The sequence below is a fragment of the Rattus norvegicus genome, chromosome 20 (genome assembly GCF_036323735.1).
Source record: "Rattus norvegicus strain BN/NHsdMcwi chromosome 20, GRCr8, whole genome shotgun sequence".
NCBI classification, from domain to species: domain Eukaryota; kingdom Metazoa; phylum Chordata; class Mammalia; order Rodentia; family Muridae; genus Rattus; species Rattus norvegicus.
The window spans coordinates 46,182,449-46,207,871 of NC_086038.1; the positions used below are offsets into that span (position 1 = coordinate 46,182,449).

General features: G+C 47.2%; 1 protein-coding gene across 4 annotated transcripts in view; it reads right to left on the reverse strand.

The window, feature by feature from the left end:
- Positions 1-776: 776 nt before the first annotated feature.
- Fig4 (FIG4 phosphoinositide 5-phosphatase) overlaps positions 777-25,423 on the reverse strand; it is a 123,462-nt gene continuing 98,815 nt past the window's right edge. For all 4 annotated transcript variants that reach the window (XM_006256541.5, NM_001047096.1, XM_006256540.4 and 1 more), the window contains one exon: positions 777-1,367. In XM_006256541.5, the coding sequence (XP_006256603.1) occupies positions 1,190-1,367 (178 nt within the window). In that variant the 3' untranslated portion in view covers positions 777-1,189. The remainder of the gene's footprint in view (positions 1,368-25,423) is intronic.

The following is a 25,423-nucleotide window of genomic DNA, read 5'->3' on the forward strand; positions in this document are numbered from 1 at the left end:
TGCCCATCACATGCCTGAGTTCTGAGTGTCAAATATGTCTCAGGACTCTGCACCACACGGCTGTTTAGAACAACCACTAAAGAATTAGGTTTTAAAATGATGTGTGTGGGGGTGGGGTGGGGTGCGTGTGAGTCCAGTTGCCGATGAAGTCAGAAGCTGGCGTCAGGTCCCTTGGGGCTGGAGTTACAGCTGGTTGTGAGCCACCCCATGGGTGCTGGTTGCTGAGCCGAGGTTCTCTGTAAGAGCCTTATGCACTCTAAGCATGGCCCATCTCTCCGGGCGCTCAGACGGCTACTTTTAATGTTTTCCTTTGTATGTAATTTTCAGTTACAGAGTTCTCAGACTAGTGGACATAGCTTGGTCTCGCCCCAGATTTCAGTTATTAATGTTTTGTCCTGTGCTGTTTGTCCTGAACCCTGTTTAGGATGGGACTTCGGGGAATCCTGGTCTCTTTACCATAAACTCATCAGAGTATATTTCCCGAGAGCACAGCTTTCTGAATAAGGAGATATTTTTCCCATCAAAATGTAAAATTAACATATAAACCAACCAGGATAAATTAAAGATGGCAAGGGTAAAGAAAAGCTCATTGCTTATTCTCCCTAAGAGAAAATACGTTGGGCTATTTTGTTCCTGGGCTATTTCTAGACCTTGCCATAGCTCTTGGCACATAGTAGATACTCGCACAAGCCTATCAGCTTCATAAAGCAAAATTTCACTTGTCATTTCATAATGTGATTTTTTTTCCTAAAATAAGTCAGAAGCAGGAACAGCAACAGAGGCAGACACTTCTTTATTACCTGTAGTTAGTAATTTGCATGGTTCAAAGGGGTGAAAAGCTTCAGATCCATGATTTGGATGAATTGGTTATTAAGGATTTCACTTCTAGTATTTTTAGTGTGTGTGTGTGTGTGTGTGCAAGCATGTGCACGCATATGCATGTTCGCCTGTGCATGGGTGTACACACACAGGCACCCACTTGAGTATAGGTGTGTACAAAATACAGAAGACAACATTGGATTCTTTGTAGCTGGAGTTACCGAAGGTTGTGATACGGGTGCTGGGGACCAGGTTCCGAGCCTCTGGAAGTACGTGTCCTTTACTACTGAGCTGCATCTCCAGGTCCTGGGAATTCCTTCTCGCAGACAACACTGAAAAGAAGCTAACCCCACTGTCCTCGGGGCCGTCGTTATAAGTAGCGGTTTCTGATGTACTCCCGGTATATGGCAGTGTCCTCTTTGCCAAGGGGCTGCATGATACCTTGGCTGGCCTGGATGTGGGCCTGGAAGATCTCTGTGGACTTTCTGTCTACTCTCGGGGGCTGAACTTCATAAATGTTGTCTTGCGAGAAAGCTGAGATGGGGGTTCTGTAAAAGACGAAAGAGAGGGCTGCATTACGAGAACCACTCACCATAACATGGGCTCTACCGACCAAGGGCAACCTCTGCAGTTGTCACGGCCTGAAAGAAAAGGGATAAACACTGCCCAGGCAGGACAGAGGCCCCTGTCCCTTACAGATGTCAGCTCTATAGTCGTGTGCCCGTCTGGCTCCCACTGGAAGCAGCTTCACGTGGTGGCTACACCTAAGTTCTGTTTGTCGTCCTTGCAAACATTTTTTTTTTTATAAAGAATAAGTAGAACTCAATAGTGTGGGAGAGAGTGATAATTCTGGCCATGAGTTTATGGCAGTAAAATGTCTGCTTAGTGTCGTGCCTGGCCCAAGACAAGCACTCAGTAAATACAAACCACAGTTTATGCATAATTTCTTACTTGAAGCTCCAAAATTCTAAAAGCCTTGACAGCCAGAAGCTATCCTGAGATAACCGGCCCACCTAAAACACTCTGTTCTCAGTTCTTCCCCATTCTATGACATGTAAAAGTTAACGTGTCACACATCAGACCTGGCCTCAGATCTTACTGGAGATATTAGCATGAGGTGATTATATCTTGGGGTGCTAATACCCACTTCTTAATTCTATAGCACATCTGTTTTTAAGGGAAGGAACTGTGGATCTGTGACAGACAGTTCCCTTCCTTTCTGGAGCACCCAAGAATTCTCTATTCAACGCCCCCTCCATCCTACTCCTCCACATCCCCCCACCCCGCCCTGCCCTGCGCCCTGCACCTTGAGAGCAGCACTAAGGAGCTGGCCCTGGGAATATGGGTGTGGCAAGCAGGCCCTGAGGGTATAAGAACAGGAGAGCTGACCCTGCCCTTCCTGTCAGTGACAGCATTGGGTGGCCGGGCCTGACCAGTTTTGGAGAACCTGGCCTGGTGTTGTGGATAAGGGAGAGCTAGCATGCTGACCGGCTCAACTACCACCCAGGCCCAGATCCAGGGCTTGAGTTGGCCAACCTCAACATCTACATCTACATCTGCAAATGGTTGCGACATGTGAAAGGGCCGGTCCTGCTGATCCAAAGCTGCAGGATCTCCATGACATGGGATAAAGACAGGATAACCAGGAGGAGGCCTGGAAAGGATACAATATTGATGGTGTCACAGAGGCCAGAGATCTTACCAGACCAGTGACTCATTGCACGCCCGTGTGTGTGTGTGTGTGTGTGTGTGTGTGTGTGTGTGTGTGTGTGTGTTACTGTGGGTGTGCTGCAAAGGCAAAGGGTGGATATGGGGTACGGGGTACGGGGAGATAGGTGAGACTGGGGTGCATGAAATAAAACTCACAAAGAATCAATAAAAGGTTGTAAAAATTAAAAATGGATTCTAGTCTATCCCTTGAGGAAGGCACTGTCTGTCTCCTTGTCAGAATGCATCATGGTGGTGTCTGACACACCCTCAACTTACAGCCGTTGGAACGCCCACTATCACTGCATCCTTAGCTGGGGCAGTCAGGCCCTCAGGGATGAGTCAACTAACAAGTCAGAGGTGGCACAGAGGATGCACGTGTGTGTGGTGCTCACGCGTGTGCTGCTCGCGTGCATGCTGCTCACATGTGTGCTCAGGTCAACGAGAGGCGGCTGGTGAGGAGGGATGGAAAAATAAACACACAGTGAAGGGCGTGGACACAGGACAGCACGCTTCATCACGTGACCATCCTCCAGCAAGGTTCTTCACACTCTAGTAACCGAGACCGCATTCCGTTGGGCTGGGAGCAGGCACAGAGGCATGGGCTATTTGCTTAGCTGGGACTCTGGAGCTAAAAGGGGATGGTGGTTGGCAGTGGAAGTCAGAAGCTGCTGGAATATTAGCATTCTCCTGGAATCTGGGCAATGTGGTAACATGAAGGAAAAAGAGAAATTGTTCAAGAGCTCTGTCTTCGTAGGATGTGCTGCACTCAGATGTGGACTTTTCTCACTCCTCTAGCAAGCCCTTAAGGTAGACTGGAGATGGACGGCCCAGTAGTTAAACTGCCGGCTCTGCAAGCAAGAACACCAAAGTTCAGAGTCCTAGAACTCACAGAAATGCCGGGTGGGCATGGAGGCACAATTCCAGCTTTGGAAGGAAAGAGCTGGGGGCCCTCCCTGCAGGAGTGGGCTGGCTGGCTGAGCTAGCTGTAGCAGTGAGCTCTGGTTTTGATTGAGGGCTCCTGCCTCAAAGAATAAGGTTAAAGAATGATGAAGGAAGAGTCCTGATCCCAACCTCAGGCGTCCACATGTATGTGTACATGTATGTGCATACACATGTGTCCCAACACATGCAAGCAGGCATATACAGAAGCTTCTACATGGAAGAAAGAAAGAAAGAAAGAAAGAAAGAAAGAAAGAAAGAAAGAAAGAAAGTAAAAGAAAAATGGAAGGGAAGGAAGGGAGGGAGGGAGGGAGGGAGGGAGGGAGGGAGGGAGGGAGGGAGAAGGCAGGCAGGCCATCAAGGTGGCTCACTAAACTTCACCTTTGTGTATGACACACCATCCTGGATGGCTGGACTTTCTAGGACACCTTAATTGAAATAAAATGATTAGTCACTCGAGAAACCAAGTCTTTTTTTGACTCAGGATAATGTGTTTCGACTCCTATTTGGCCTACAGATTATGACACACATGTACTCTGGTTTTCAAGGCGTTCTAACAATGTCACATGGTCTTAGATGGAATCTTTCCCAGAATGAATAAAACTTGAGCATAGAGTGATTCATTTAAGGTCAAAACGATAAAAGGTGGGCTGGGGAGATGGCTGTCAGTGAAGCCACAGGAGCACAATGCCTGGGTTCAGTGCCTCAGGTAAAGCTGGTCGTGGCGATGTGTGACCCCAGCCTTGGGACATAGCCGGGGATCAGGGCCAGGCAGATCCCTGGAGCTAACTGGCCAGTCAATGGGTGAGCCCCAGGAAAAGCAAGGTTCAGAGCAACTGAAGAAGACTCTTGATGCCAACCTCTGGTCTTAAACAAATGTGCACACATGTACAAACATCTCAATCTCTCTTTCATACGGAGGGAGAGAGAGAGAGAGAGAGAAGGAGAGAGAGAGAAGAAGAGAGAGAGAGAAAGGGAGAGAGAAAGAGAGGGAGGGAGAGAGAGAGAGAAAGAGAGAGAGAGGGAGAGAGAAAGAGAGGGAGGGAGAGAGAGAGAAGAAGAGGGAGAGAGAAAGAGAGGGAGGGAGAGAGAGAGGGAGAGAGAAAGAGAGGGAGAGAGAGAGGGGGGAGAATGAGGGGTAAGGGAGGGACGGAAGGCAGGAGAGGAAGCAGCAGCAGCAGCACGGAGATGAAGGAATCCTGAGACACTCAAGTCTCATTGTGCCAGCTGGCAGGACTGGGCTTCACAGGGCAGGCACAGGGCTCCTGAGTGTCTGCGCTTCACACATTAGTATTGTGGGTGGCTGACATAATACACAAATCTATTCATAATTTCTCCTCAGAAGCATAACGGAACTCTACAGTTAATATAATTCGAGGTGAGCAGTAAGGATTCTTTCGTGGCTGGTTGCATTCAGTGCTGAACCATTTTAACCAGGTCCTCATAGAAAGTGACTCCACTGGTCCTCAGAGATCACCATCAAGTCAGCTACCACAGCACCTCTAGGACTCCGCCGTCAGCCCACGGCCTACATTAGCCCAGCGCCTGCTCTTCTCAGAGGTCTTACACACGCATCTTTCACACCTACTTCGGAGGAGGGAAGCACGGGTTTTCCACACTCTATCACTCAGATAAGCTAACTATTTGTAAAACCGAACTGATGGGCCCTGTTCTCTCTTTGAACCTTGACCTTTGCATGGCACCCCATGTGCATGACATTCCTGGCAAGGATACAGACATCCAATGGCTGCTCAAAGATGCCATCTGGGAACTCCAACCTTATGACTAGCGGAGAAAGAGACCCTGCCATCCCAAAAGAAGGAGGGTCAGGGCAACCACAAATGGGGCCAGGCACTTCATCCAACAACTTTGCTTTCTCATCAAGAAACAAACTGGGAGTCCTCCTCAGCCCGTAGGTCCGTCCATGATACATGGGAGTGCTGCCTTGAACAATAAAACTGTGATGTTAGGATAGTTCCTGCTGCACTCCAGTCAGAAGGAAACTCAAGATATCCCCAGGGCTGCTGGAATAACAGGGCACAGGGAGAAATGGATTTGCAAAGAACCGTTGTTTCCTGATCCAGACACAGGGAGGAAGCCTTCACAGACCTCACTGTAGTTCAGTGTAGCCGGCCGGTCAGTGGCACCAGCTGCGCCGGGAACCACATCATCAGAACCACAGATTCTCAGCCCCTGCATCACACCTGAGTCAGGACATCTGAGGGCGAGCTAGCCGAAGAGCCCACGGGAGGATTCTAACACCTGAGAAAGCTTGGCCTATCACGGCCACTATCGGTCACACAGATGAGAGACGGAGAGCGCTAAGAGCTTGTTCACATTTTTATGGTGATGGGAATCAAACCCAGGGCCCTGGACCCCTTAGGCAGATGTACTACCACTCACCATACTCTATTTAAATAGCACTTTAAAACTTTTTACTGGTTCTTACGAGTTTCACATGTGCACCCCAATACCACTCATCTCCCATCCCTTCATATCCGCCTTCCACCCCTGCAACCTTCCCACAAAAGAAAAACAACAACAACAAAATAAAACAAATAAAACAAAACAAAAAACATCTTGTCGCTGAAGCTGTAGTGTGTGACAGTGTGTCCCACAGTATACGCCTTTGTCCACACATCTCAATCACAAATTCTCATTACAATTACTCGTTGGTCTGGCTCAAGGCCTCCAGCTTCTATCAACGTTGGATCCTCACTGGGAGTCCTCTCCGATATCCAGTTGTCCGGTATCATGGAGACCCTGCAGGACTGGCCCCTTCACACCCTCCAGCAGTTCACAGATGGGGTGGATGATGTTGGGTTGGGCCAACACCAAGCCCTGGATCTGGGCCTGTGTGGTAGCTGAGTTGGTCAGCCTGCCAGCTCCCCCACACCCGCACCATAGAGCCAGCTCCCCCACACCCGCACCACAGAGCCAGCTCCCCCACACCCACACCACAGAGCCAGCTCTCCACACCCACACCACAGAGCCAGCTCTCCCACACCCACACCACAGAGCCAGCTCTCCCACACCCACACCACAGAGCCAGCTCTCCCACACCCACACCACAGAGCCAGCTCCCCCACACCCACACCACAAAGCCAGCTCTCCCACACCCACAACCACACCACAGAGCCAGCTCTCCTACACTTGCACCACAGAGCCAGCTCTCCAGCACTGCCGGGCTGGCTCACCCAATGCTGCGGTCAGCAAGGAGAAGGGCCAGCTCTCCTGCTTTCATACCCTCAGGGGTGGCTCAACCACACCCACATCACCTCACGGTAGATGGGTGGCAGGGCCAGCTCTCCCATGCTCGCCCGGGCTCCTACCACCAGGGCCAGCTCTACTGTGCCAAGCAAGTGAGGGGCAGGGCTCTGCTCTCCCAAGTGCCAGAGCCAGTGAGGGGCGGGGCCAGCTCTTCCCAGCCTTTGGCCATCAATATGGTCCCAGACCATGGGGCGACTCAGAGCAGGGATGCTCACATGGTCTTTAGTTAGGAGACAGGACAGACTACTCAACAGGATGCTCACGACCCTCTCACCCTGGCCTCCCAGCTCCACCTCTCTACACAGAGCAAAAACCATCCTACTCTTTCTCCCTTCTGTCCACCACACACTTGCTCATTGCAATGGCTCCCACTGTGGGCCGGCCACACAGCTGACTGGGATCTGGGTGTCTTCTACTAGCACACAGTGTGTGCTGTGGCTGTGGATGGGCCTCTGGGTATCCCCTGAACACTCATATCTTGTGGTAGCAGGCTGGCCAATCTTTCTATGTAGCATAGGCTAGCCTCAGATGTCTGAATGCTGGAATTACAGGGACACATCGCCATGCCTGACTCAGTTTTTCTTGAGAAAAGATTTTATCATGCAGCTTGGGCTGCTTAACTCCTGATCCTCCTGCCTCTGTGTCCCAAATTTTTTAAATATGAACTTTCTTCTTTTAGAGATATATTTATCTATTTCATGTATATGAGTACACCGTTGCTGTCTGCAGACACACCAGAGAGGGTGTCAGATCCCATTACAGATGGTTGTGAGCCACCATATGGTTGCTAGGATTTGAACTCAGGACCTCTGGAAGAGCAGTCAGTGCTCTTAACCACTGAGCCATCTCTCCAGCCCATGAATTTTCTTGTAAATGACAAAATACTACTATCCCTACACTGGAGAGCACCGTTTAATGTTTAATTATAAAGACATGAGCAGGAATAATAGATTCGCCTCTGATTTTCTACTGAGGAGATTTTGTTTGTCTGTTTATTCATTTTTTACTTCTCAATTGTTGTATGCATTTATTTCTGAGGTGGGAAAGAAAAGGAAATCTATAGCCCTCAGAGGCTCCTGGAGAGAGCTGGGGTGAGGTTAAAGACCAGCCCTGGGCGGGAGTCTCTCATCACTGTGCCAGATTGAAGCAAAAACAAAACAAAACTAACAAAGCTGGCACTTAAATTCCACACACTGGAGAAACTTTGAGGCGAACCTCTTTTATAGACTCCAGCAGAGAGACCTAGCTTATTAGCGCACTGTGAAAACTAACTAACTAACTAAATAAGTAAGTAAGTCAACACTTGTCTCCTGGGCATGACAGAGGAAATTCAGCTTTAAGCTCTCACAGCCTCCAAGGGAGAAGACCTATGGCCCCTCACTCAAATGCCAGTCGTAGTTTTGGACATAAAATATTATAATTACATTGCAGATGCCGACAGGGTGTTCTGTATTTCCCCTAAGGAACGGTGCGGTCTCGTTTAGGATAATGTATTTACCCATTTGTTTACGGGCTGCTTAGTACACATCGCTGGGTGAGCACTGATGACATTCGGCCTTAACTGCGGCTCTCACTTGCAGAAGAGAAACGCCCCAGGCAGAAATTCATTAGACACACCAGATGTCTTTAAGGGGATCCTCACTGGTGCCCTTTAGTGTTCTTTGTTCAGTGGGGGTGTTTTTAACACAGCCATTTCTGATAAAAAGAAAAAAAACCCTCCATCTTCTACTTGAATGCAGAACTAATGTTTGAGCTCTTTAGAGTTTAGTCCCTGTTAAGGTGACTTCTGACTTGCACGTATTGAATAACCAGTAAATGTTCACTGGCCTGGGGCTGAGACATTTTCAGAATTCAGTGACATCATGAGGATTCATGGTTAGTGGTTTAAACTACTACGCAAAATTTGGTGGTTAAACTATTAGACAACACTTTCATAATTTTAACAACCGTATGTGATTCTTTATGCTATGTCAAAATCTTACACACTCAGGGAAATGCAAATTAAAACAACTCTGAGATTCTACCTTGCACCAATCAGAAATGGTTAAGATCAAAACCTCAGGTGACAGCAGATGCTGGTGAGGATGAGGAGAAAGAGGAACACTCCTCCATTGCTGGTGGGATTGCAGACTGGTACAACCACTCTGGACATCAGTCTGGGGGTTCCTCAGAAAGTTGGAAATAGACCTATCTAAAGACCCAGAAATACCACTCTTGGGAATATACCCAAATGATGCCCCACCGTGCCACAGGGGCACATTTCCACTATGTTCATAGCGGACTTATCTGTGATAGCCAGAAACTGGAAACAACCAGATGTCCCTCAACTGAAGAATGGATACAGAAAATGTGGTTCATTTACACAATGGAATACTACTCAGCTATTAAGAACAAGAACATCCTGAGTTTTGCAGGCAAATGGACTGAACTAGAAAATATCATCCTGAGTGAGGTAACTCAGACACACAAGGACATGCATGGTATGCACTCAGTAATAAGTGGATATTAGCCAAAAAAAAAAAAAAAGTACAGAATACCCAGGATACAATCAACAGAACTCAAGAAAGTTAACAAATCAAAGGGCCTAAGTGAGGATGCTTCAATCCCACTTGGGAGGGAGAAGAAAGCAGAGGACAGAGGGAGGGAGGGAGGGAGGGAGGGAGGGAGGGAGGGAGGGAGGGAGGGAATTGGGTGGGAGAGGGGAAGAGGAGGGGCAGGGGAAAAGTTGAACCTGGTTAGGTATCGGGGTGGGGACATAGGGGATTGGACCAGGGGTAAAGCCCCGAGGGCCAGCAGAATGAATGAAAACAGGCAACCTCAGGATGTAGGAGGTAGGGCGACCCTCTAGAAAGTACCAGAGACCTGGGAGGTGAGAGAACCTCAGGACTCAAAGGGAGGGATCCTAGATGAAATGCCCAAGAGTGGGGAGAGGGAACTTGCAGAGTCCGCCTCCAGTAGGGAGACAGGGCATCAAGTGGAGGGATGTGGTTGCCATCCCACAGTCAAAAACTCTGGCCCAGAATTGTTCCTGTCTAAAACAACTGCAGGGACAAAAATGGAGAGGAGACTGAGGGAAAGGAGGTCCAGTGACAGACCCAACTTGGGATCCAGGTCAAGGGGAGGCCCCAAGGCCTGACAGTGTTACTGATTTACTGATGCTATAGTATGCTTACAGACAGGAGCCTAGCATGGCTGTCCTCTGAGAGGTCCAACAAGCAGCTCAAAGAGTCAGATGCAGATACTTACACCCAACCAATGGACTGACATCGGGGACCCCTGTAGCTGAATTAGGAGAGGGCTGGAAGAAGTTGAGGAGGAGGGTGACCCCATAGGAAGGCCAGCAGTCTCCACAAACCCTGGCGATCTCTCAGACACTGAGCCACCAACCAGGCAGCACACACCAGCTGATATGAGGCCCCCAACACATATAGAGCGGAGGATTGCCAGGTCTGGCCTCAATGAGAGAAGACACACCAAACCCTTGAGAGACTTGACACCCAGGGAATGTGGAGGCCTGGCGGGGGTGTGGAGGGACCGGTGGTGGTGGTGGAGACATCCTTTTGGAGACAGGGGAGGAGGAGGGGAGGGGGAAAATGACTAAATTGTAAAAAAAGATTAAATATAATAAAAACGTTAAAAAATCTTATACACTTTCTTTGATCATACTTGATGTATTTTGGCATAGAGCAAACTCCATTGAGCATTTTCAGAAAATCTAGTAAGGGTTTGACCCATAAGATCCATTTCCCTTCCCAGTGCTCTGCCTGTTGCTACCAAAACTTTGTATATCTCCCACAAGGTTTATCATCATCATCATCATCATTGTCGTCGTCGTCATCACCACCACCTCATCGAACGCTTCCTTGCTGACCATGTCTTAGCCTGAGGACTGAGATACTATGCTAAGGATAAGAAGGTGGTTTTGTCTCATTCTTTCTGGGAGAAAACGCTCATCAGGTCAAACTAGAATTTGTCTACTAAGACACCCAGGACACGTGTGTTACAATGAAGCAGGACTCCCGCAAGCGCCTTAGTGATCTGGCTTTGCTGTGCTCTGTCTTTCTTTCACAATCTCCATCAGGAACTAAGGGCCCTTATCATCTAACTGCCATCACTGTGGCTGTGATAAACACTTCCAGCCAGACCCTTTCCCAGGCTTCGGTGTCCTCAGGGGCGCCAGCCTTTGCTTTGTGGATACTGTTCGCGCATTTTCCACGAATATCTGTTGCTTCTCTCCGGCTCTTTCATGAAAGTGCGTGTACCTTTCCAACAAAATGCTCACACACTGCAGCCCAGCCTTCCGTCTACCAAGGTGGTATAGTGAAAATGTGTTCAGTTCTTTAAAAGAATGCGCTTCTCCATCCAACTCACATTCTGAGGGCCAGAATGTAGATACTCCATCTGATAGGGCTCTCCAAGTGCCCTTGTGCAGTGGGGCAGCAATTAGCCACGTGACAATTTAAATTTACCCTAAACTGATTTAAATTATATACATGTAAGGTGGTTTTCAGTATCACTTGACACTTGACAAGCACATGACAGCCATGGGTGGCCAATGGCCACTGTGTAAGAAAGTATAGCAGTGGGTCCCAGAGTTACTGTAGACGCTGTGTGTGCTGTGCCGTTCTAGTAGGCCTTTACCGTTCTGTTCCTCCTGGGAACTCTCAGTTGGTACTGTCGTCTCAGTAAGCGTCCTCCTCACATAAATCTGCACACCAGTCCGCGACCGTGCTCGCCTGCTCTCCACTGCTCTCTCAGCGCACTGCTCGCAGCCTCCACAACGAGCTTAAAACCTTAGCAAGTGCAGCCGGAAGCAGGGTCTGAGCTTTGCTCCACTGCACCTCTCGTTCTTACAGGGTCCACACTGACCTGTCCTTGTCCAGTGGGGGCTTCTTCAAGCTCAGAGTCCTCCTAGGAGGACCCCAACTGTTTCAAGAGCTTTCTTGCCATCTGGATCAACGAGGGGTTTCAGTTTTCTTGTATATGTACCCAACACAGGCCCAGAATCAGCAACTTCTTCTGGGGAGCCCTGGTTCCTATTGGTGGGAAACTGACATTCTAAGACTAAAATGTAAGGCTAGAAATTCTCATTATCAAGTCTGTGTGTGTATGTGTGCATGTGTGACTACCTGGGTGTTTGTGTGTGTGTTCGTACACACCAGTGTGCATGGGTTCATGTATGTGCATGTTTGTGTATATGCATGCGTGTGTGTGCACATGTGGATATTTATATGAATTTATGCATATGCTTCTGTGTGTGTGTGTATGAGCAGTACATGTATTTGTATGTGTGTGTGTTTATATGAATGTGGGTGTGATGGGTGTGTGTGTGCAGGAGTGTACGTGTTTGTATGTGCATGTGTGGGTGTGTGTGTTCATGCACATGTGTATATTTGTGTGTGCATGCATGTATGTGTTTACATGCATTGTGAGTGAGGTGTGTGTGTGTGTGTGTGTGTGTGTGTGTGATGTCAAGGATGACAGAATTTATAAATTATTCGTGATTTATTCAGTTTATCTCATAGTAAACAGCACAACAGCCCCAGAATAACAATGCTAACAGTATCAGCATGAGTATGACTCCTGAGAACAGATTTTAGATGTGTATGTCCTTCCTGTCTTAGCTTGTTCGGAGTTGTAGTACGCACAATAGAGCACAGTATTTGACCACAGAGCTATGGCCTCTTGGCCTCTCCCTTTAGCCCTTTATTTTGGATCTGTAGAGAACCATTGGAACTAATCAGTGTCCTGTTGCTGTGACAAAGTAATTGGGTAACCAGGTTCAAATGAGAGGAAGGTTTACTTGGCCACCAGCCTTTGGGGTCACTTGTCGAAGCCACAGAAACGTCTCTCGTCACGTTGTCTACAGCTCCTCTCTACTATGCCCACGCAAGCAACACTCCGTGGGCTCCTACTGAGCACGAGATCCTTTTACACGAAAAGCTTTGAAGCCTTTAAAGGCTCACACCTTCTTTTCTTCAGAGTGTGAAACACACTACTCTTTTTATCCTGGTATGAAGTACTGTGTCCACTATAGCTCACAGCAATATTCTTTCCATAAGAAGGGTCCCCTTACGGTTACACTGCTTCTGGGGCCAGCCAATCCAGGCGACACTCTCGGGTACTTTTGCCTACTGTCAGTGTTTAACACTTAAGTCTTCTTTGTGTCTTTTTTGTTCTGAATCTAATAGGTTTGCATTTTAGCTTATTTTGAGCGGACACATTGCACCTCCAGCATCTTCTGAGGTCTGGCACGCACTGCTTGTCTATGGGATGTCTGTAGGCTCCGTGTCCTTTGTTCTCATAACTTTATGCAGGGTGGCCTCTGGCACTCTCCCGATGCAGACTTTGTGAGCTCCTCAGCCTAGAGAAGGAGGGGAGTCTCAGAAGAGCTCCCTTTTCTTGTTCCATCAATAGTATCAAGGCATGCCCGTTTGCCCTCTGAGGCTTCCTTTGTGCTTAAATTCTTGCATCTTTTAAATTTTCTTTTTGGTTTTTGAGGAAGGGTCTCATGTAGCCCGGGCTAGCCTTGAACTTGCTAGGTGGTTGAGGCTAGCCTTCAAGTTGCTATGTCGCCTTGAATGCTCAATTCTGCTGCTTTCACATCCCAAGCGCAGGGCTACGGTCATGTGCCTCTGCCTGGCTCCCTGATCTTTACAGCCAACGTCTTGCTCAGTTTCAATGCATCGACAGATTCTCCTCAGACTGTCAGCTGGCCAGAGAGGAGCTTTGCTTACTTGGTTTCAAGAGTTTAAGTGATCTACTCAGCTTCAACCCCTTGAGAACTCATCAAGGACAATGGGACACAATGGTTCTGAGTTAGTTAAACCCCTCCACTGTTAAACCATACGCGTTGTTGTCCACTGCTGTGAAGAGATGCCATGACTATGCCAACTCTTATAAGGAGACATTTAATGGGGGGCTGGCTTACGGTTCGGAGTCTAATCCACTGACATCATGGTTGGAAGCGTGGCAGCATGGTGCTGGAGAGGTAGCTGAGATTTCTACATCCAGATCAGTAGGCAGCAGGAAGAGAGTGAGAGAGCCACTGGGTCTGGCTTGAGCATCTGAAAACCCCCTGTGACACACTTCCTCCAACAAGGCCACAGCTCCTAATTGTGTCACTCCCTATGGGTCTATGGGTGCCATAGTCATGCAAACCGCCATGCTCACATCATATGCTATGACTTCCAGTGGGTGCCTGTACTCTTAGACCCTCCTATTCTGAGCTCATCAGCTACCCCAGTGCTATGTACAAACCCTGGCATTATCTCCACTGTCTGCCTTCCTTCTGAGACTTGTAGAATACCCTGCTGTGTAGTTCTGAGGTGAGTGCTGTCCATGGCTGATGCCATTTGGATGTGTCCTGTGTCACATAAGCAAGTAGCTTGCTGCCAGCTGATGGGCTCTGGGAAGGTGACTGTATCATGAGGGCTCTGACCCACTCTCTGGCTGATCTGCTGACACACTCGTCATACTTTGATGTGTTATTGGAAAGAAATAGAATGCGGGAGGTGTAGCCCAATCGGAGGAAGCTTCTGAGGGGCAGATCTTGTCCTGGGCTCTTCCCCTGATACTTCTGCTTCCTGCCTGGTGAGAGAGGGACAATCTTGCCCCACTACAATGCTTTGGTTTGCCACAATCCAGAAATAATGGAACCAGCCACACATGGACTAATAATTCTGAAATCGTGACCCTCATGACCCACAATTCAATCTATCCTCCTTTTAAATGGTTTCCATCAGATATGTGTTACAGAAATGAAAAAGTGACAAACATCACTAGCTTTGCTACCTACTATTTCCATGTTTGTGTGAAGATTCAGAGATAGTTTTAAAAATTACTGTATTTGTGCTGGCAAGATGGCTCAGTGAGTAAAGGTATAGGCTGTGAAGACTGATGGCCTGAGTTTGGTCCCTAGAACCCCTGCAGTGGAAGAGGGCTGACTCCCCCAAGTTGTCCTCTGACCTTCACATAAGCATAGTGGTGCATGTGTGCGTGCGCACGAGCACACAACACACACACACACACACACACACACACACACACACAGACAGAGAAAGAGAGACAGAGAAAGAGAGAGAGGAGAGACACGGAGGGAGGGAGGAAGGGAGGGAGAGAGAGACAGAGACAGAGACAGAGAGACAGAGAGAGAGGAGAGACACAGAGGGAGGGAGGGAGAGAGAAAGAGAGAGACAGAGAGACAGAGAAAGAGAGAGAGGAGAGACACAGAGGGAGGGAGGGAGAGAGAGAGAGAGAGAGAACAAGTCCAATTGTATGGCTCCCAGAACCCACCAGACATATTCATCTTAGAAGTATAGTTTTCCACTCATGTCCCAAGTGAACAACTGGATACCAGACTTGTGCCTATGTTGCTCTGCCCGCCTCACTGATGACTGGCACTGCCATGCCCTCTCTGCTCTCTCAGAAGATCGGAAGCCTACTCCCACTTCTCCTCTGGCTGTCCTTGTTCTCCTTGGGGATGGTGGCCCACCACAGAAGTCCAGTGGTATCACCCTTCCTGACAGTGTTTATTTCCCACGCCACCATGGTGTCTGGGGGCAGATGGACAATCTTCGTCAGTAGGTTACAAGGTCACACGTGGCCTGACGAGGAGAGCTGTATGTGCTCCGAGGACGTTCGACCCCAACAGAGAGCAGGCACTGGGTGGCTAGAGGAACCGACTGTGACAGAGAGGATTAGATCTTCAGTATGGACTCCTTGCAGGATACCAAGGTCATTGAAAAGAAAAAGGGAAAACAAAAACAGACTAAAAGCCAACCATACCCTGGCTAGAATCTGACTTTGAAGCATGACTGTGGTAAAGAACCATGCGACTTTGATTTGTAGCTGGGTCACATGACAGAAGTGACCATGTATCTACTGGGTAGACTGAGGCAAAGGTGCTTGCATTCTTGACTTGCGCCAAGCAGCAGTGACTCTCTGAAGATGGGGGAGGTGGCTGGTTTTGGAGCCAGCAGCTGCTGTGACAGCTCGCTTCCTGACCAAGGCGACGCGCAGTCCCTCTGACAGCCTGTCATATGGTTCAGGGAATGATTCCTGGAAGTCTGCTTTGCAGTCTATTTCTATTGCCCTCCTGTGATCTGGAAAACCCCAAACCCCAAACCCCAAACCCCAGACTAAGCCCTCTCTGTTCCCTCTGCCTTGAGCCATCACCACGCTTTCTGTGACTGATTCCTGCCCGTCAGAGCCTTCGAGTTGATAAAGCACACCCAGCCATGCCCCGCCCCAGGCCTCATATCCCAACTGGAGCAGATGCCAGGTTGTGGGTGCCTCCCATCTTAGGCAGGCATATGTGTTTGGTCCCCGAGGAGACAGAGGGACCGTCTACTCCTGGTGCACACAAACGGCAGTGGCAATGCGCCTTATATTCAAGTCACAGCCACTGGTATTTTTGATACTCTTTTTATATTCTCCTTGAGAACTCTAAAATTAAAATGTCAGTCGTATTCTTTTTACAGAACTTCTGGTGTCAGAGAAATGAGGCACAAGGATTGTTTTCTGACCTGAATCAGGTAAAATGCTTCCAACCTTGGATGCGGTTTGTGAGCGGCATGGCTTCCCTCCCGTTAGCCGGACATATTATCTACCTGGTATAAATGTGAACGGGTTGCTCTGTCTCCGCCCTGCTCATTACGGACGCTGGGGAAGTAGCAGGGATCTTTGGCTGCGAGGGTTCTGACTAGAAGATTCAACAGCTGTTTAATGAGAAAGGGCTTGGCTTCGAGCCCTGCAGGCAACAGGGGCTGGTAATCTTGCACACGGCTGGTCTGTTCAGAGGGGCACTTTCGACAGCACAGGACAGGTGGCACTAGCATGGACAGGTGCTTTCAGAGAGTGAAGGATGTGACTGCTCCCATGTGGGGCTGGGTTCTCACTCAGGGCGACGGGCCACCTCTGAGACTCAGACCATTAGGACTTGTGTCCGTTATGTCCTTGCATTTCCTGGAACAGCAGCAGGTGTGGCTTGTCGCTTCTAGAAATACAACCCAGTGTGTGCAGAAACAGCCATGTGCCTTGCCTCTCACGTGCAGGTGACAGGACCCTGCTTGTTTCCTTGACACCAATTCCAATAATCAGCAGTAGCACAGTGATTAAGATGCCATGAGACGTCAGTGTAACCAGATCTCTGGAACCCAGGGACTGGACAAATTAAACTGTGGTGGGCAGGATGCTCCTTCAGTATTGAAACCCATTACAAAACGAGAGAGCCATGCTCCCGCTCTCCCTCACCCCTCCTTGAACGAGCTCTGAAGCCGTCCCATCGCATGCACAGACTTCCACACAGAGGCAGTCTCTGACAGCCTGGGGTGGCAGAACCCAGTCGGCACAAGGGTACACGGTGCACTGGGGCAGCTGGACTGAGATTGGGCACACTTAAGATGAGGAGGGCATCCTTGAGGTTAGCGATGCGGTAAAGGGAGTCACAGCCTGAATGGAAGGCAGTGGAGACGATCCCAGATGAGGCTGATGGGAGGTTAATTACACATGAGGACTAACCAGGTAAGCGGTAACAGGAGTCAAATTTCCCCCCGGTTGGAGAAGTCTGGAATAAATGCCAGACACTTTGTAATTAAGCATCATTACCAACCAACAGATGCAAATGTATTTTGTTTATCTATAAAGATATTGGACATTTCTATTATGTAATAAAAATGATATATCATAGACACAATGTATCCCTATATATGGTTGCATATAGTACACATATCTGTGAATGTCAACATGGCATGCTATTTGAGTTGGCCTGGGATTAGTGACCCGGCAGTGGTAATAGGTACATCTAGTGCCCAGATCTTGGCTTTAATATGATTTTTCCACTAAAAGGAATCAGGGACCCTTGGAGAAGTGACTGATTTCAAGGCTAGGACAGGCAAAGAACACGATGAGCTCAGAGCATCCTGTGCCAGAAATGGAGAGAGATGAGGACATTTTCAAAGGACACGGGGGCAGGCCGAAGGGACTCTGGTAAAATTGGGGACAATTCGAGTATCAAAATGAACAATGAAATTATGTCCCACTGAATATAGTAAGTCAGGATCTCATAGTGAAAAAATACACGTGACAACAAAATGGATGGTTGAATGAACAAAGGCTATGTCTATAATTTCAAAGCACCTTGCTAAGATATTCATTAATTAAAAATGGTAATTCCACAGTAGTAGAGTTCAGAACATCCTACTCTAGTCAAGAAACTGAAGTCAGCATCATGAACAGAGGCACAATTTGGACTTGTATGTCATCTGAAGCAATGAGAAGTCACATCCCGTGTATAGCATTTCTGCTTGTACTCAGGATGTATCTTAGACCGACAGACATTTATGTATGGAAGACCCATATGGAACTTAGGAAGGGCCTAGCTCGGTTCTGGTTCAACGTCCCTCACAGAGCTGCGACCAACTCACCAGCTACGGCTGCCATCAACTGAAGACTTACCTGGCGCTGGGCATCTGATAATCTACGCTCTTCCTTGGTTGACACGATAGCTAGATGCTTTAGCATATTCTGTGTCTGTGCCTAGGGCTGTCTCCACTCTGAAAGCTTGCTTTCCCCAACAGGTGACCCAACAGATCGCTTAGAACCCAACCATTCCTCCTCTATGCACTTGGCTAATACTCTGGATTTTACATCACCTCCAAGGCCTGTTTTAGAGGCTTAGGTTACCGCCTTGGATCCCTAACAGGACGTAACAGAGCCTTGAGGAAAGGTGGACTGTAGTAGGGGGTCTTGGTAAGTTGGATGAGCAGCAGGGACTATGTAACCCCAACCCATACTCTCTGTCACCATGCTCTGCTTCGCTGACGGATCATGAACTGGAACTTTTCAGACTGTGAGCCAAAAGAAGCTTCTCTCTACAAGTTAATTGTCTTAGGTATTTTGTTATAGTGATAGAACGTTTGCCTAAGATACTCCTGACCAAAGAAACAACCATGATTCAAAATGGTAGGGATGATGGTGGGGTGTGGATAATAGAGGTAAGGCCATTTGGAAGGCAGGCACTGCACTTGGGTGTAATCAGAACAAACTAAACCAACAGCCAGTCTACAAAACAACGGACCATACTCTTCAAAGTGTCAAGGTCATAAAAAACAAGGGAGGGTGGTGGTGTGTTCAGAATGAAGAAGACTTTAACAACTAAATGCAGTGTGAGGTTCTAAGCTGGACCTTCTTCTCCTAGGCAAGGAGAGAGCCCTGAATGAGAGAAGCAATGGACTCACACCTAAGCTCCTGGGAGCTGTCTACTATGATCTGCACCACCTGACCTCATAGCCCTCCACTGTGGCTCCCATCACCTTCTGCTTGCTTCTCGGATGTGCCAAGCTGGTTCCTGCCTACTCCTTAGTGTATGTTCTCTCTGCACTGAACATGTTCCAGTCATCTCATAGCAGACTCCTTTCAACTCGGATCTCAGGTTAGCTCCTCCAAGAGATCAGCTTGATGCACACTCAACTAATCCCAGCATTTTCGAGGCAGAGGCAGGCAGAGCTCTGTGAGTTCTAGGCCAGCCAAGGCTCCAAAGTGAGATCCTGTCTCAAACAAATGCATGAGCAAAAATACAAAACCCCAAACAAAACAAACAAACAAGCAAGCAATGTCATCTAAGCAATGTTGGGCTCGTACTTGTCCCAACCACTTTCTCCCGTTTCCTTGGTTTGTGAGTCTTCAAGGCCTTTCTCCCAACATGAGATTACCTTACGCATGATGTCACTGATTCATCCTATCTGCACAGCCCAGATCAGAAGGATGCTGAAGGACTCAGAGAGTTCCGACCTTTACTGTCTGCCCTGTGACAAAGCAGTACCTGATACACTGTAAGTGCTTATATCATATCTAGTGCATAAGTGAACGGTCCACTTTCTGCTTCCAACTGTTTATAGTCCTAGCTGGACTTGTGGCTGTGATCATGACAATTGTACATTTTTAAAAACTACTTTTATTAAAGATCACTTTGCCCAACCTCCGACCAAATGAAGAGGTGCTACAACATTGCCCCAAACAGCACGGCTCTCACTTGAGTACTCTGGGTAGGGCAAGGACGTGAGTCTCAATGCCAGAGACTCTCCTATCACCGTGGATAGCGCCAACTATTGCACAGATTTTCTTCTCAGGAACCTTAAATCTTCATCCTGATATGTTCTACTTGCTGGTTTCCAAATGAATGTCAAAACCCCGCTTTACCTCACAGTGATTCGAGCATTACTCAGGGAATCGATCATGTGACTTCTAATCCCCTTGCTGAGATAAGCACCCTGGGCTATCTCAATGTGCAAAGTTAACAAGCCGTGATGAGCACGAGAAAGGGCCGGGAAACTCTAGTAGCCTAGATGAAACCTTCCAGGGCACCTTATCTGAGCGTCGCAGGATGCGTGTCCTTGGGCTTTCAGAGGACGCGGTCTCATTCCTCAGGGCTGTCTCTCTGCTCTCTGGAAGGGGCAGCTTGTTTCTCTGCCTCGTGCTCTGTCTTGACACTGAGCGAGCTAAGACAATCCCAGCCGGCCATGCTTGGAAGCATCCTTCTGGAGACTTATCACTTTCCAAACACATTCGTGGCTCTGTATTTTCTCTGCTGAGCACATTTTATATTCTAATAAGATGAGAGGAAACCTATGCGATATAACGGTTTGCTAATGAGCTCTGTGGCCGGAGTTCTTGGCCGAGGGCTTTAAACAATTTATTTCATGACTGTCCTGTGAGGAAAAGGCCATTTTTCATTGTCCTCTCCTTTGGGCTTTCACTGTGTTTGTGGTGCAAGAGAGTGGATGGCTTCTGTGGTTACACAGACGAGATTTTAGTGACAGTTGGCACCCGCCACTTGTCTTGCATAAGAGAGACAGCCACCAAAGGGTATTACTGAATGAAGGGTGACTTCGTAAAGAACTGCATTAGGAGCCAAGGCTCACAGAGCTGGTGTTCTAGCCCAAGCCCACACTTCACAAAGGGAGCCATGGCTGAGACAGGAAGGGATTTGATTCAGCAATGGCAGTGACCCCAATCCTGGCCCCAAGATCACGCTGCTTCTCCTAATGGACACTTGAGCAAATGAACTGCAGTTAACTGGCCATGCGTGGAGGGGTTTGTTTGTTTGATGGTTTTAATTTGTGTTTAGTAACTAACTCACTGCGGTGGTCTTGATATATTCACACACTGTAAATAGCAACTTTAAGCCAATCACAGTAAGCCATGCAGTAACAGGGGTTGGCATGTGACCCAATCCTGTCCCCTGGGACACAGGAGAGGAAGTGTGCTTGAGGGCACTGGTACTCACTGTTCCTGGGCAGGAGAATGAAGCCCACCTCCTCTGAGGCTGAAGGAGGCTGTGACAGCACCCTGGGAACACACAAAGCTCATGAACTCACTCTGCTGAGGGCCCTGTCAGTGCCTTTCGGGGAAGATAATAAATGACTTTACTGTTTGAACCAGAGGACTTAGGTGCTCTGGTGACTGAGTCGAAGAGCACTCTAGAAGGTTCTGGGAACTTTGGGAGAAACTTTATAAACAGAGCTGTTGCTTCCTTTGCTCTGTAAACAAGGTTAAAAAAAAAAAAACAACTGAACACATCTACAGTCAGCTAGGATGTCATTTGCTGGAAGGTTCTATCTTAATGGCCTTGCAGATAATTCTGGATGTGATATGTAGAGATGATACAACAGAATCTGATAAGTGTTTTAAACGTTTGCAATGTGGAACTGAAACTATATGGACTAACAAACTCCACACTTCGATTTAAAATCCTTTGGTCTATCTTGAACTTGGGATGTAACTTTTTCCCCATCTATACGTGATTTTTTTTTTAACAGCCTGCATTAAAATCCACTGAGCTTTGACAATCTTTCAAATGGCAGATAACTGAGTTTATTTTAACAGTTACTTGAAAAAAAAATTGTATTTGGGGCTGGAGAGATGGCTCAGCGGTTAGAGCACTGACTGCTCTTCCAGAGGTCCTGAGTTCAAACCCCAGCAACCACATGGTGGCTCACAACCATCTGTAATGGGATCCAATGCCCTCTTCTGGTGTGTCTAAGGACAGTGACAGTGTACTCACATATATAAAATAAAAAAAAATCTTTTAAAAAAATCATTATTTGTTCAAATCATTTCTAATCTTATTGGGAAAAATCTGTGTACATTGTGTGTGGTGCCCAATGCATACTTCCAAAACTTTGCGTTTCACTTGAAAATTCTAACCCTGTTATTGGTAACAAATACTGCTGACTGTTTCCTTAAAATGACAGGCCTGCTTGATCATTTTGTGGAGGTGTCTGCCAAATACCCAAGCCTGGAGAACCACAGCCCTGTTGTCAGTCAGTCTGGCTGTGGGAGGGAAGTGTGGCGTTCTCTCACAACTTAGACAACTGCAGAAGCCCCTTCCCTCAGACACCACATGACTGAGCAGCAACCGACAAACCTTATGTACGCATTTCACTACGGTCCCCGTCCCCAGATGACACCCTCACGGGCACTTAACAACCTCTACTAATCTACCAACTGACCTAAGCATGCCTGGTGTTTTCCCCAACATTTTCACTCATGGCCCCTCCTTTAAGAGTCCAGTCGCCTCTAAGGCTTGGAGCCGTAATCTCACAGGCTCACTGAGGCCTTGAACCCCCCGGGTCTGCAGACCACTTTTGGAGGACCTATGCTTTGTGCTGCCCCCTTTTTACCTTTGGTAACAAACTGCACTGTTTCTAGTTCTAACCCCTTGGCTCCAGTCTCGGAGGAATGGGCTTCAGGCTCAGGGCCACCACTCAAAACTCCTGTAACTCCGAGGGAGCTACGGACCCTCAAAAATGTTTATCTCAGAAAACTCCAATAATCTCCAAATATTTTCTGTTGCGTGCGCGCACACGCACACGTGCACACACACACACACACATACACACACATACACATACACACACATACATACACATACACACACACATACACACATACACACACATACATACACATACACACACATACACACATACACACACATACACACATACACACACGTACACACACACATACACACACATACACACATACACATACACACACATACACACACATACACACATACACACACACGCATACAAACACACACACATACAAACACACACACATACATACAAACACACACACATACACACACATATACACACATACACACACACATACACACACATACAAACACACACATATACACACATACACAGAGGGAGGGATGGAGAGAGAGAGAGAGAGAGAGAGAGAGAGAGAGAGAGAGAGAGAGCGCGCACATGTGGAAGAACATTCTAAAAATGCCATCTTGGAGTCCTCCCCGTGCCTGGTCGTACTGTGAGGCCCTTGGTGCTATCCTTGATAAGCTTTGAATCAGGTGATGCTAAGAGACAGTTTATAAGACTGTTGAAAAATATCCAAGGTGGCTGATGTGAGACAAAACTGGACTAAAGGCTGAATGGAAGCAAGAACTAACTCAATAAACAGCGTCTCTGACAATCCTAACCTCAGAAGAACCCACCTTACCAAGGATGCTCACAGAGCCGGAAGCAGACCTTGGGCCAGTGGAAAATGCAGTGAACAGAGGAAGACATTCAAGTATAATTTTGTGTAGATTTGCTGAAAAGTCACCTTAAATACAGCTTTCCCTCTTTCTACTAGACATTTTCTGGTGTTTCCAAGATCATTAGATCAATTTTCTTAATTCTATTTTATTATAAAAAATAAAATTCAGTTGAACTTTAATTAGTTAATTTACATTCTATTTCCAAACTATATGAAACAGGAATGTTTCGCCATTTATCTTCTGAAATTAACATTTTAGTTTCGAAGAAGGAATACATTATTCTTTTTTTTCCAGGAATTCAGACATTCTCTAATACATGAATACCAATCACATACAAAAAGGCTTGCTGTCCTGCTAGTCAAAAACTACTGGCGATCACATAAAACCGATCCAGTGAAGCCAATAACATAAAATACATTATTCTTAAGTAGGATGTCACAAAGCATTAATTTATTTTATTTAACATTAAGTAATGTGTTTCTATATAAGTATAAAACATAAAATAAAATGGCTAAGAAAGTCATAGACCCCCCAACCCCACCCCTAGAAAAAAAACCACAGGCAACCAAGGAGTACTGAGAAGGAAAATTAGTGTTCTGCAGAGGCAAACCCCTAATTGATCATCCAGCACCAAGTGGCCAATCCTGAAACCACCCACGGCCACACTACATTACATTCCTGTGGCTATGCACATGTGTATATTCAATATACATGTTCAACATATATGTTGAAAAAAAAAAGAGAGGCCATGAGTTTGATGAGGGATAAAGTGGAAGGGACTAGAGGGAGACAACTGATGAAATTATATTATAACTTAAAATGATATAAAAAGGTCTCAACCCCCCTTTCTTTATGGGTAAAGGCAGGCTGCCTGTGTTCGGATGGTCAGGGTTCATTGACATTTTGGTTACCTTGCACGTACAGAACAGAAACCGTGGCTATAAACTTGCTTGGGTGTTACAAGAGAAGAAAATGCAGTTCTGAGAGGGAGGATTTAGCCTCCACATCCACTCTGTCTGACTGAGATCCAATTACAACACTTTTAATCTGTGCAGTAGACATCAAAGTGCTCTGTGTACCTGAAAACAAAGCAAATGCAAATTGGGAGGTCGTGGCTCGGCCCTCTGTAGACTGCTCACGTGATTGTAAGAACTGGCTACAAGATACAAAAGACTTCGCTCATCAAGAGCCCCAACAATTTGGTAGTGGTAGGTAATAAAAACATCAGAAAATCTGTGCCCATTTTCCCACATCTCACTAATGTATACTAACAGCAGTAACAATTATCCATTGTTAAGAGCTCCGGGCTGCTAAGTCTAAGACAGAAAATAACCACAATAAAATAAAAGCTTACAGATGTGGTTCACTGTCTTACGATACATTTTGATCTGTTCTTCTTGGTGTTTCTCTATCAGATTTGATGAGTGCATAATATTCCCTAAAGAGGGAAAACTAGTGACTGTCAAACGTTCAGGTTGAAAATAACACTATGTGTGAGGTGTCACCCTAAAGACTGGGGTTATAAACCAGATGAACTAACTCTCAAGTAGCTTATTCTTTCCAACTGCCGCACAGTAGCATCAGTTTGCTCAGGACCTTCTGCCTTATAAACGTGAGAGGGCAACTGGAAGCACGGTTTTCTACCCATGGAAACGTGCAACTGGCTTTAGTGGCTTCTGCTGTTACTCCACAAGTTTCCTTATGGGCGTAAGGGGAAGGGGCAATAACATCCAAATATCAAACATGCGGAATTGCATAAGAATCAGAAGAGATTTGCGGGTGAATTTTAAACGTAATTAGGACTCTAAGGCATTTGTGTTTTTAAAGGGTCATGCATGAGTGCTGAGTTGCACCTAGGACAGGTCAGCGTCTGCACGTGTAAGCCGAGCGCCAATATCTGGCTGTACTGCTTTTCTTGTTCTGATGCAGCCAGTAGATAAGTTCTTTATCCCTGACTCAAATCCCTTCTCCACACAATTGCCAAAGTGACCTTTCTAAAATGCAAATACAAGCACACCACTCTCTTGATTACGGTACAGCTTTGGAACTAAAGGTCATGCTGTCCGCCCAGTCTCTTCCAGCCTAGTTCCCACCCGTGCAGGCCTCCTCTCCGGC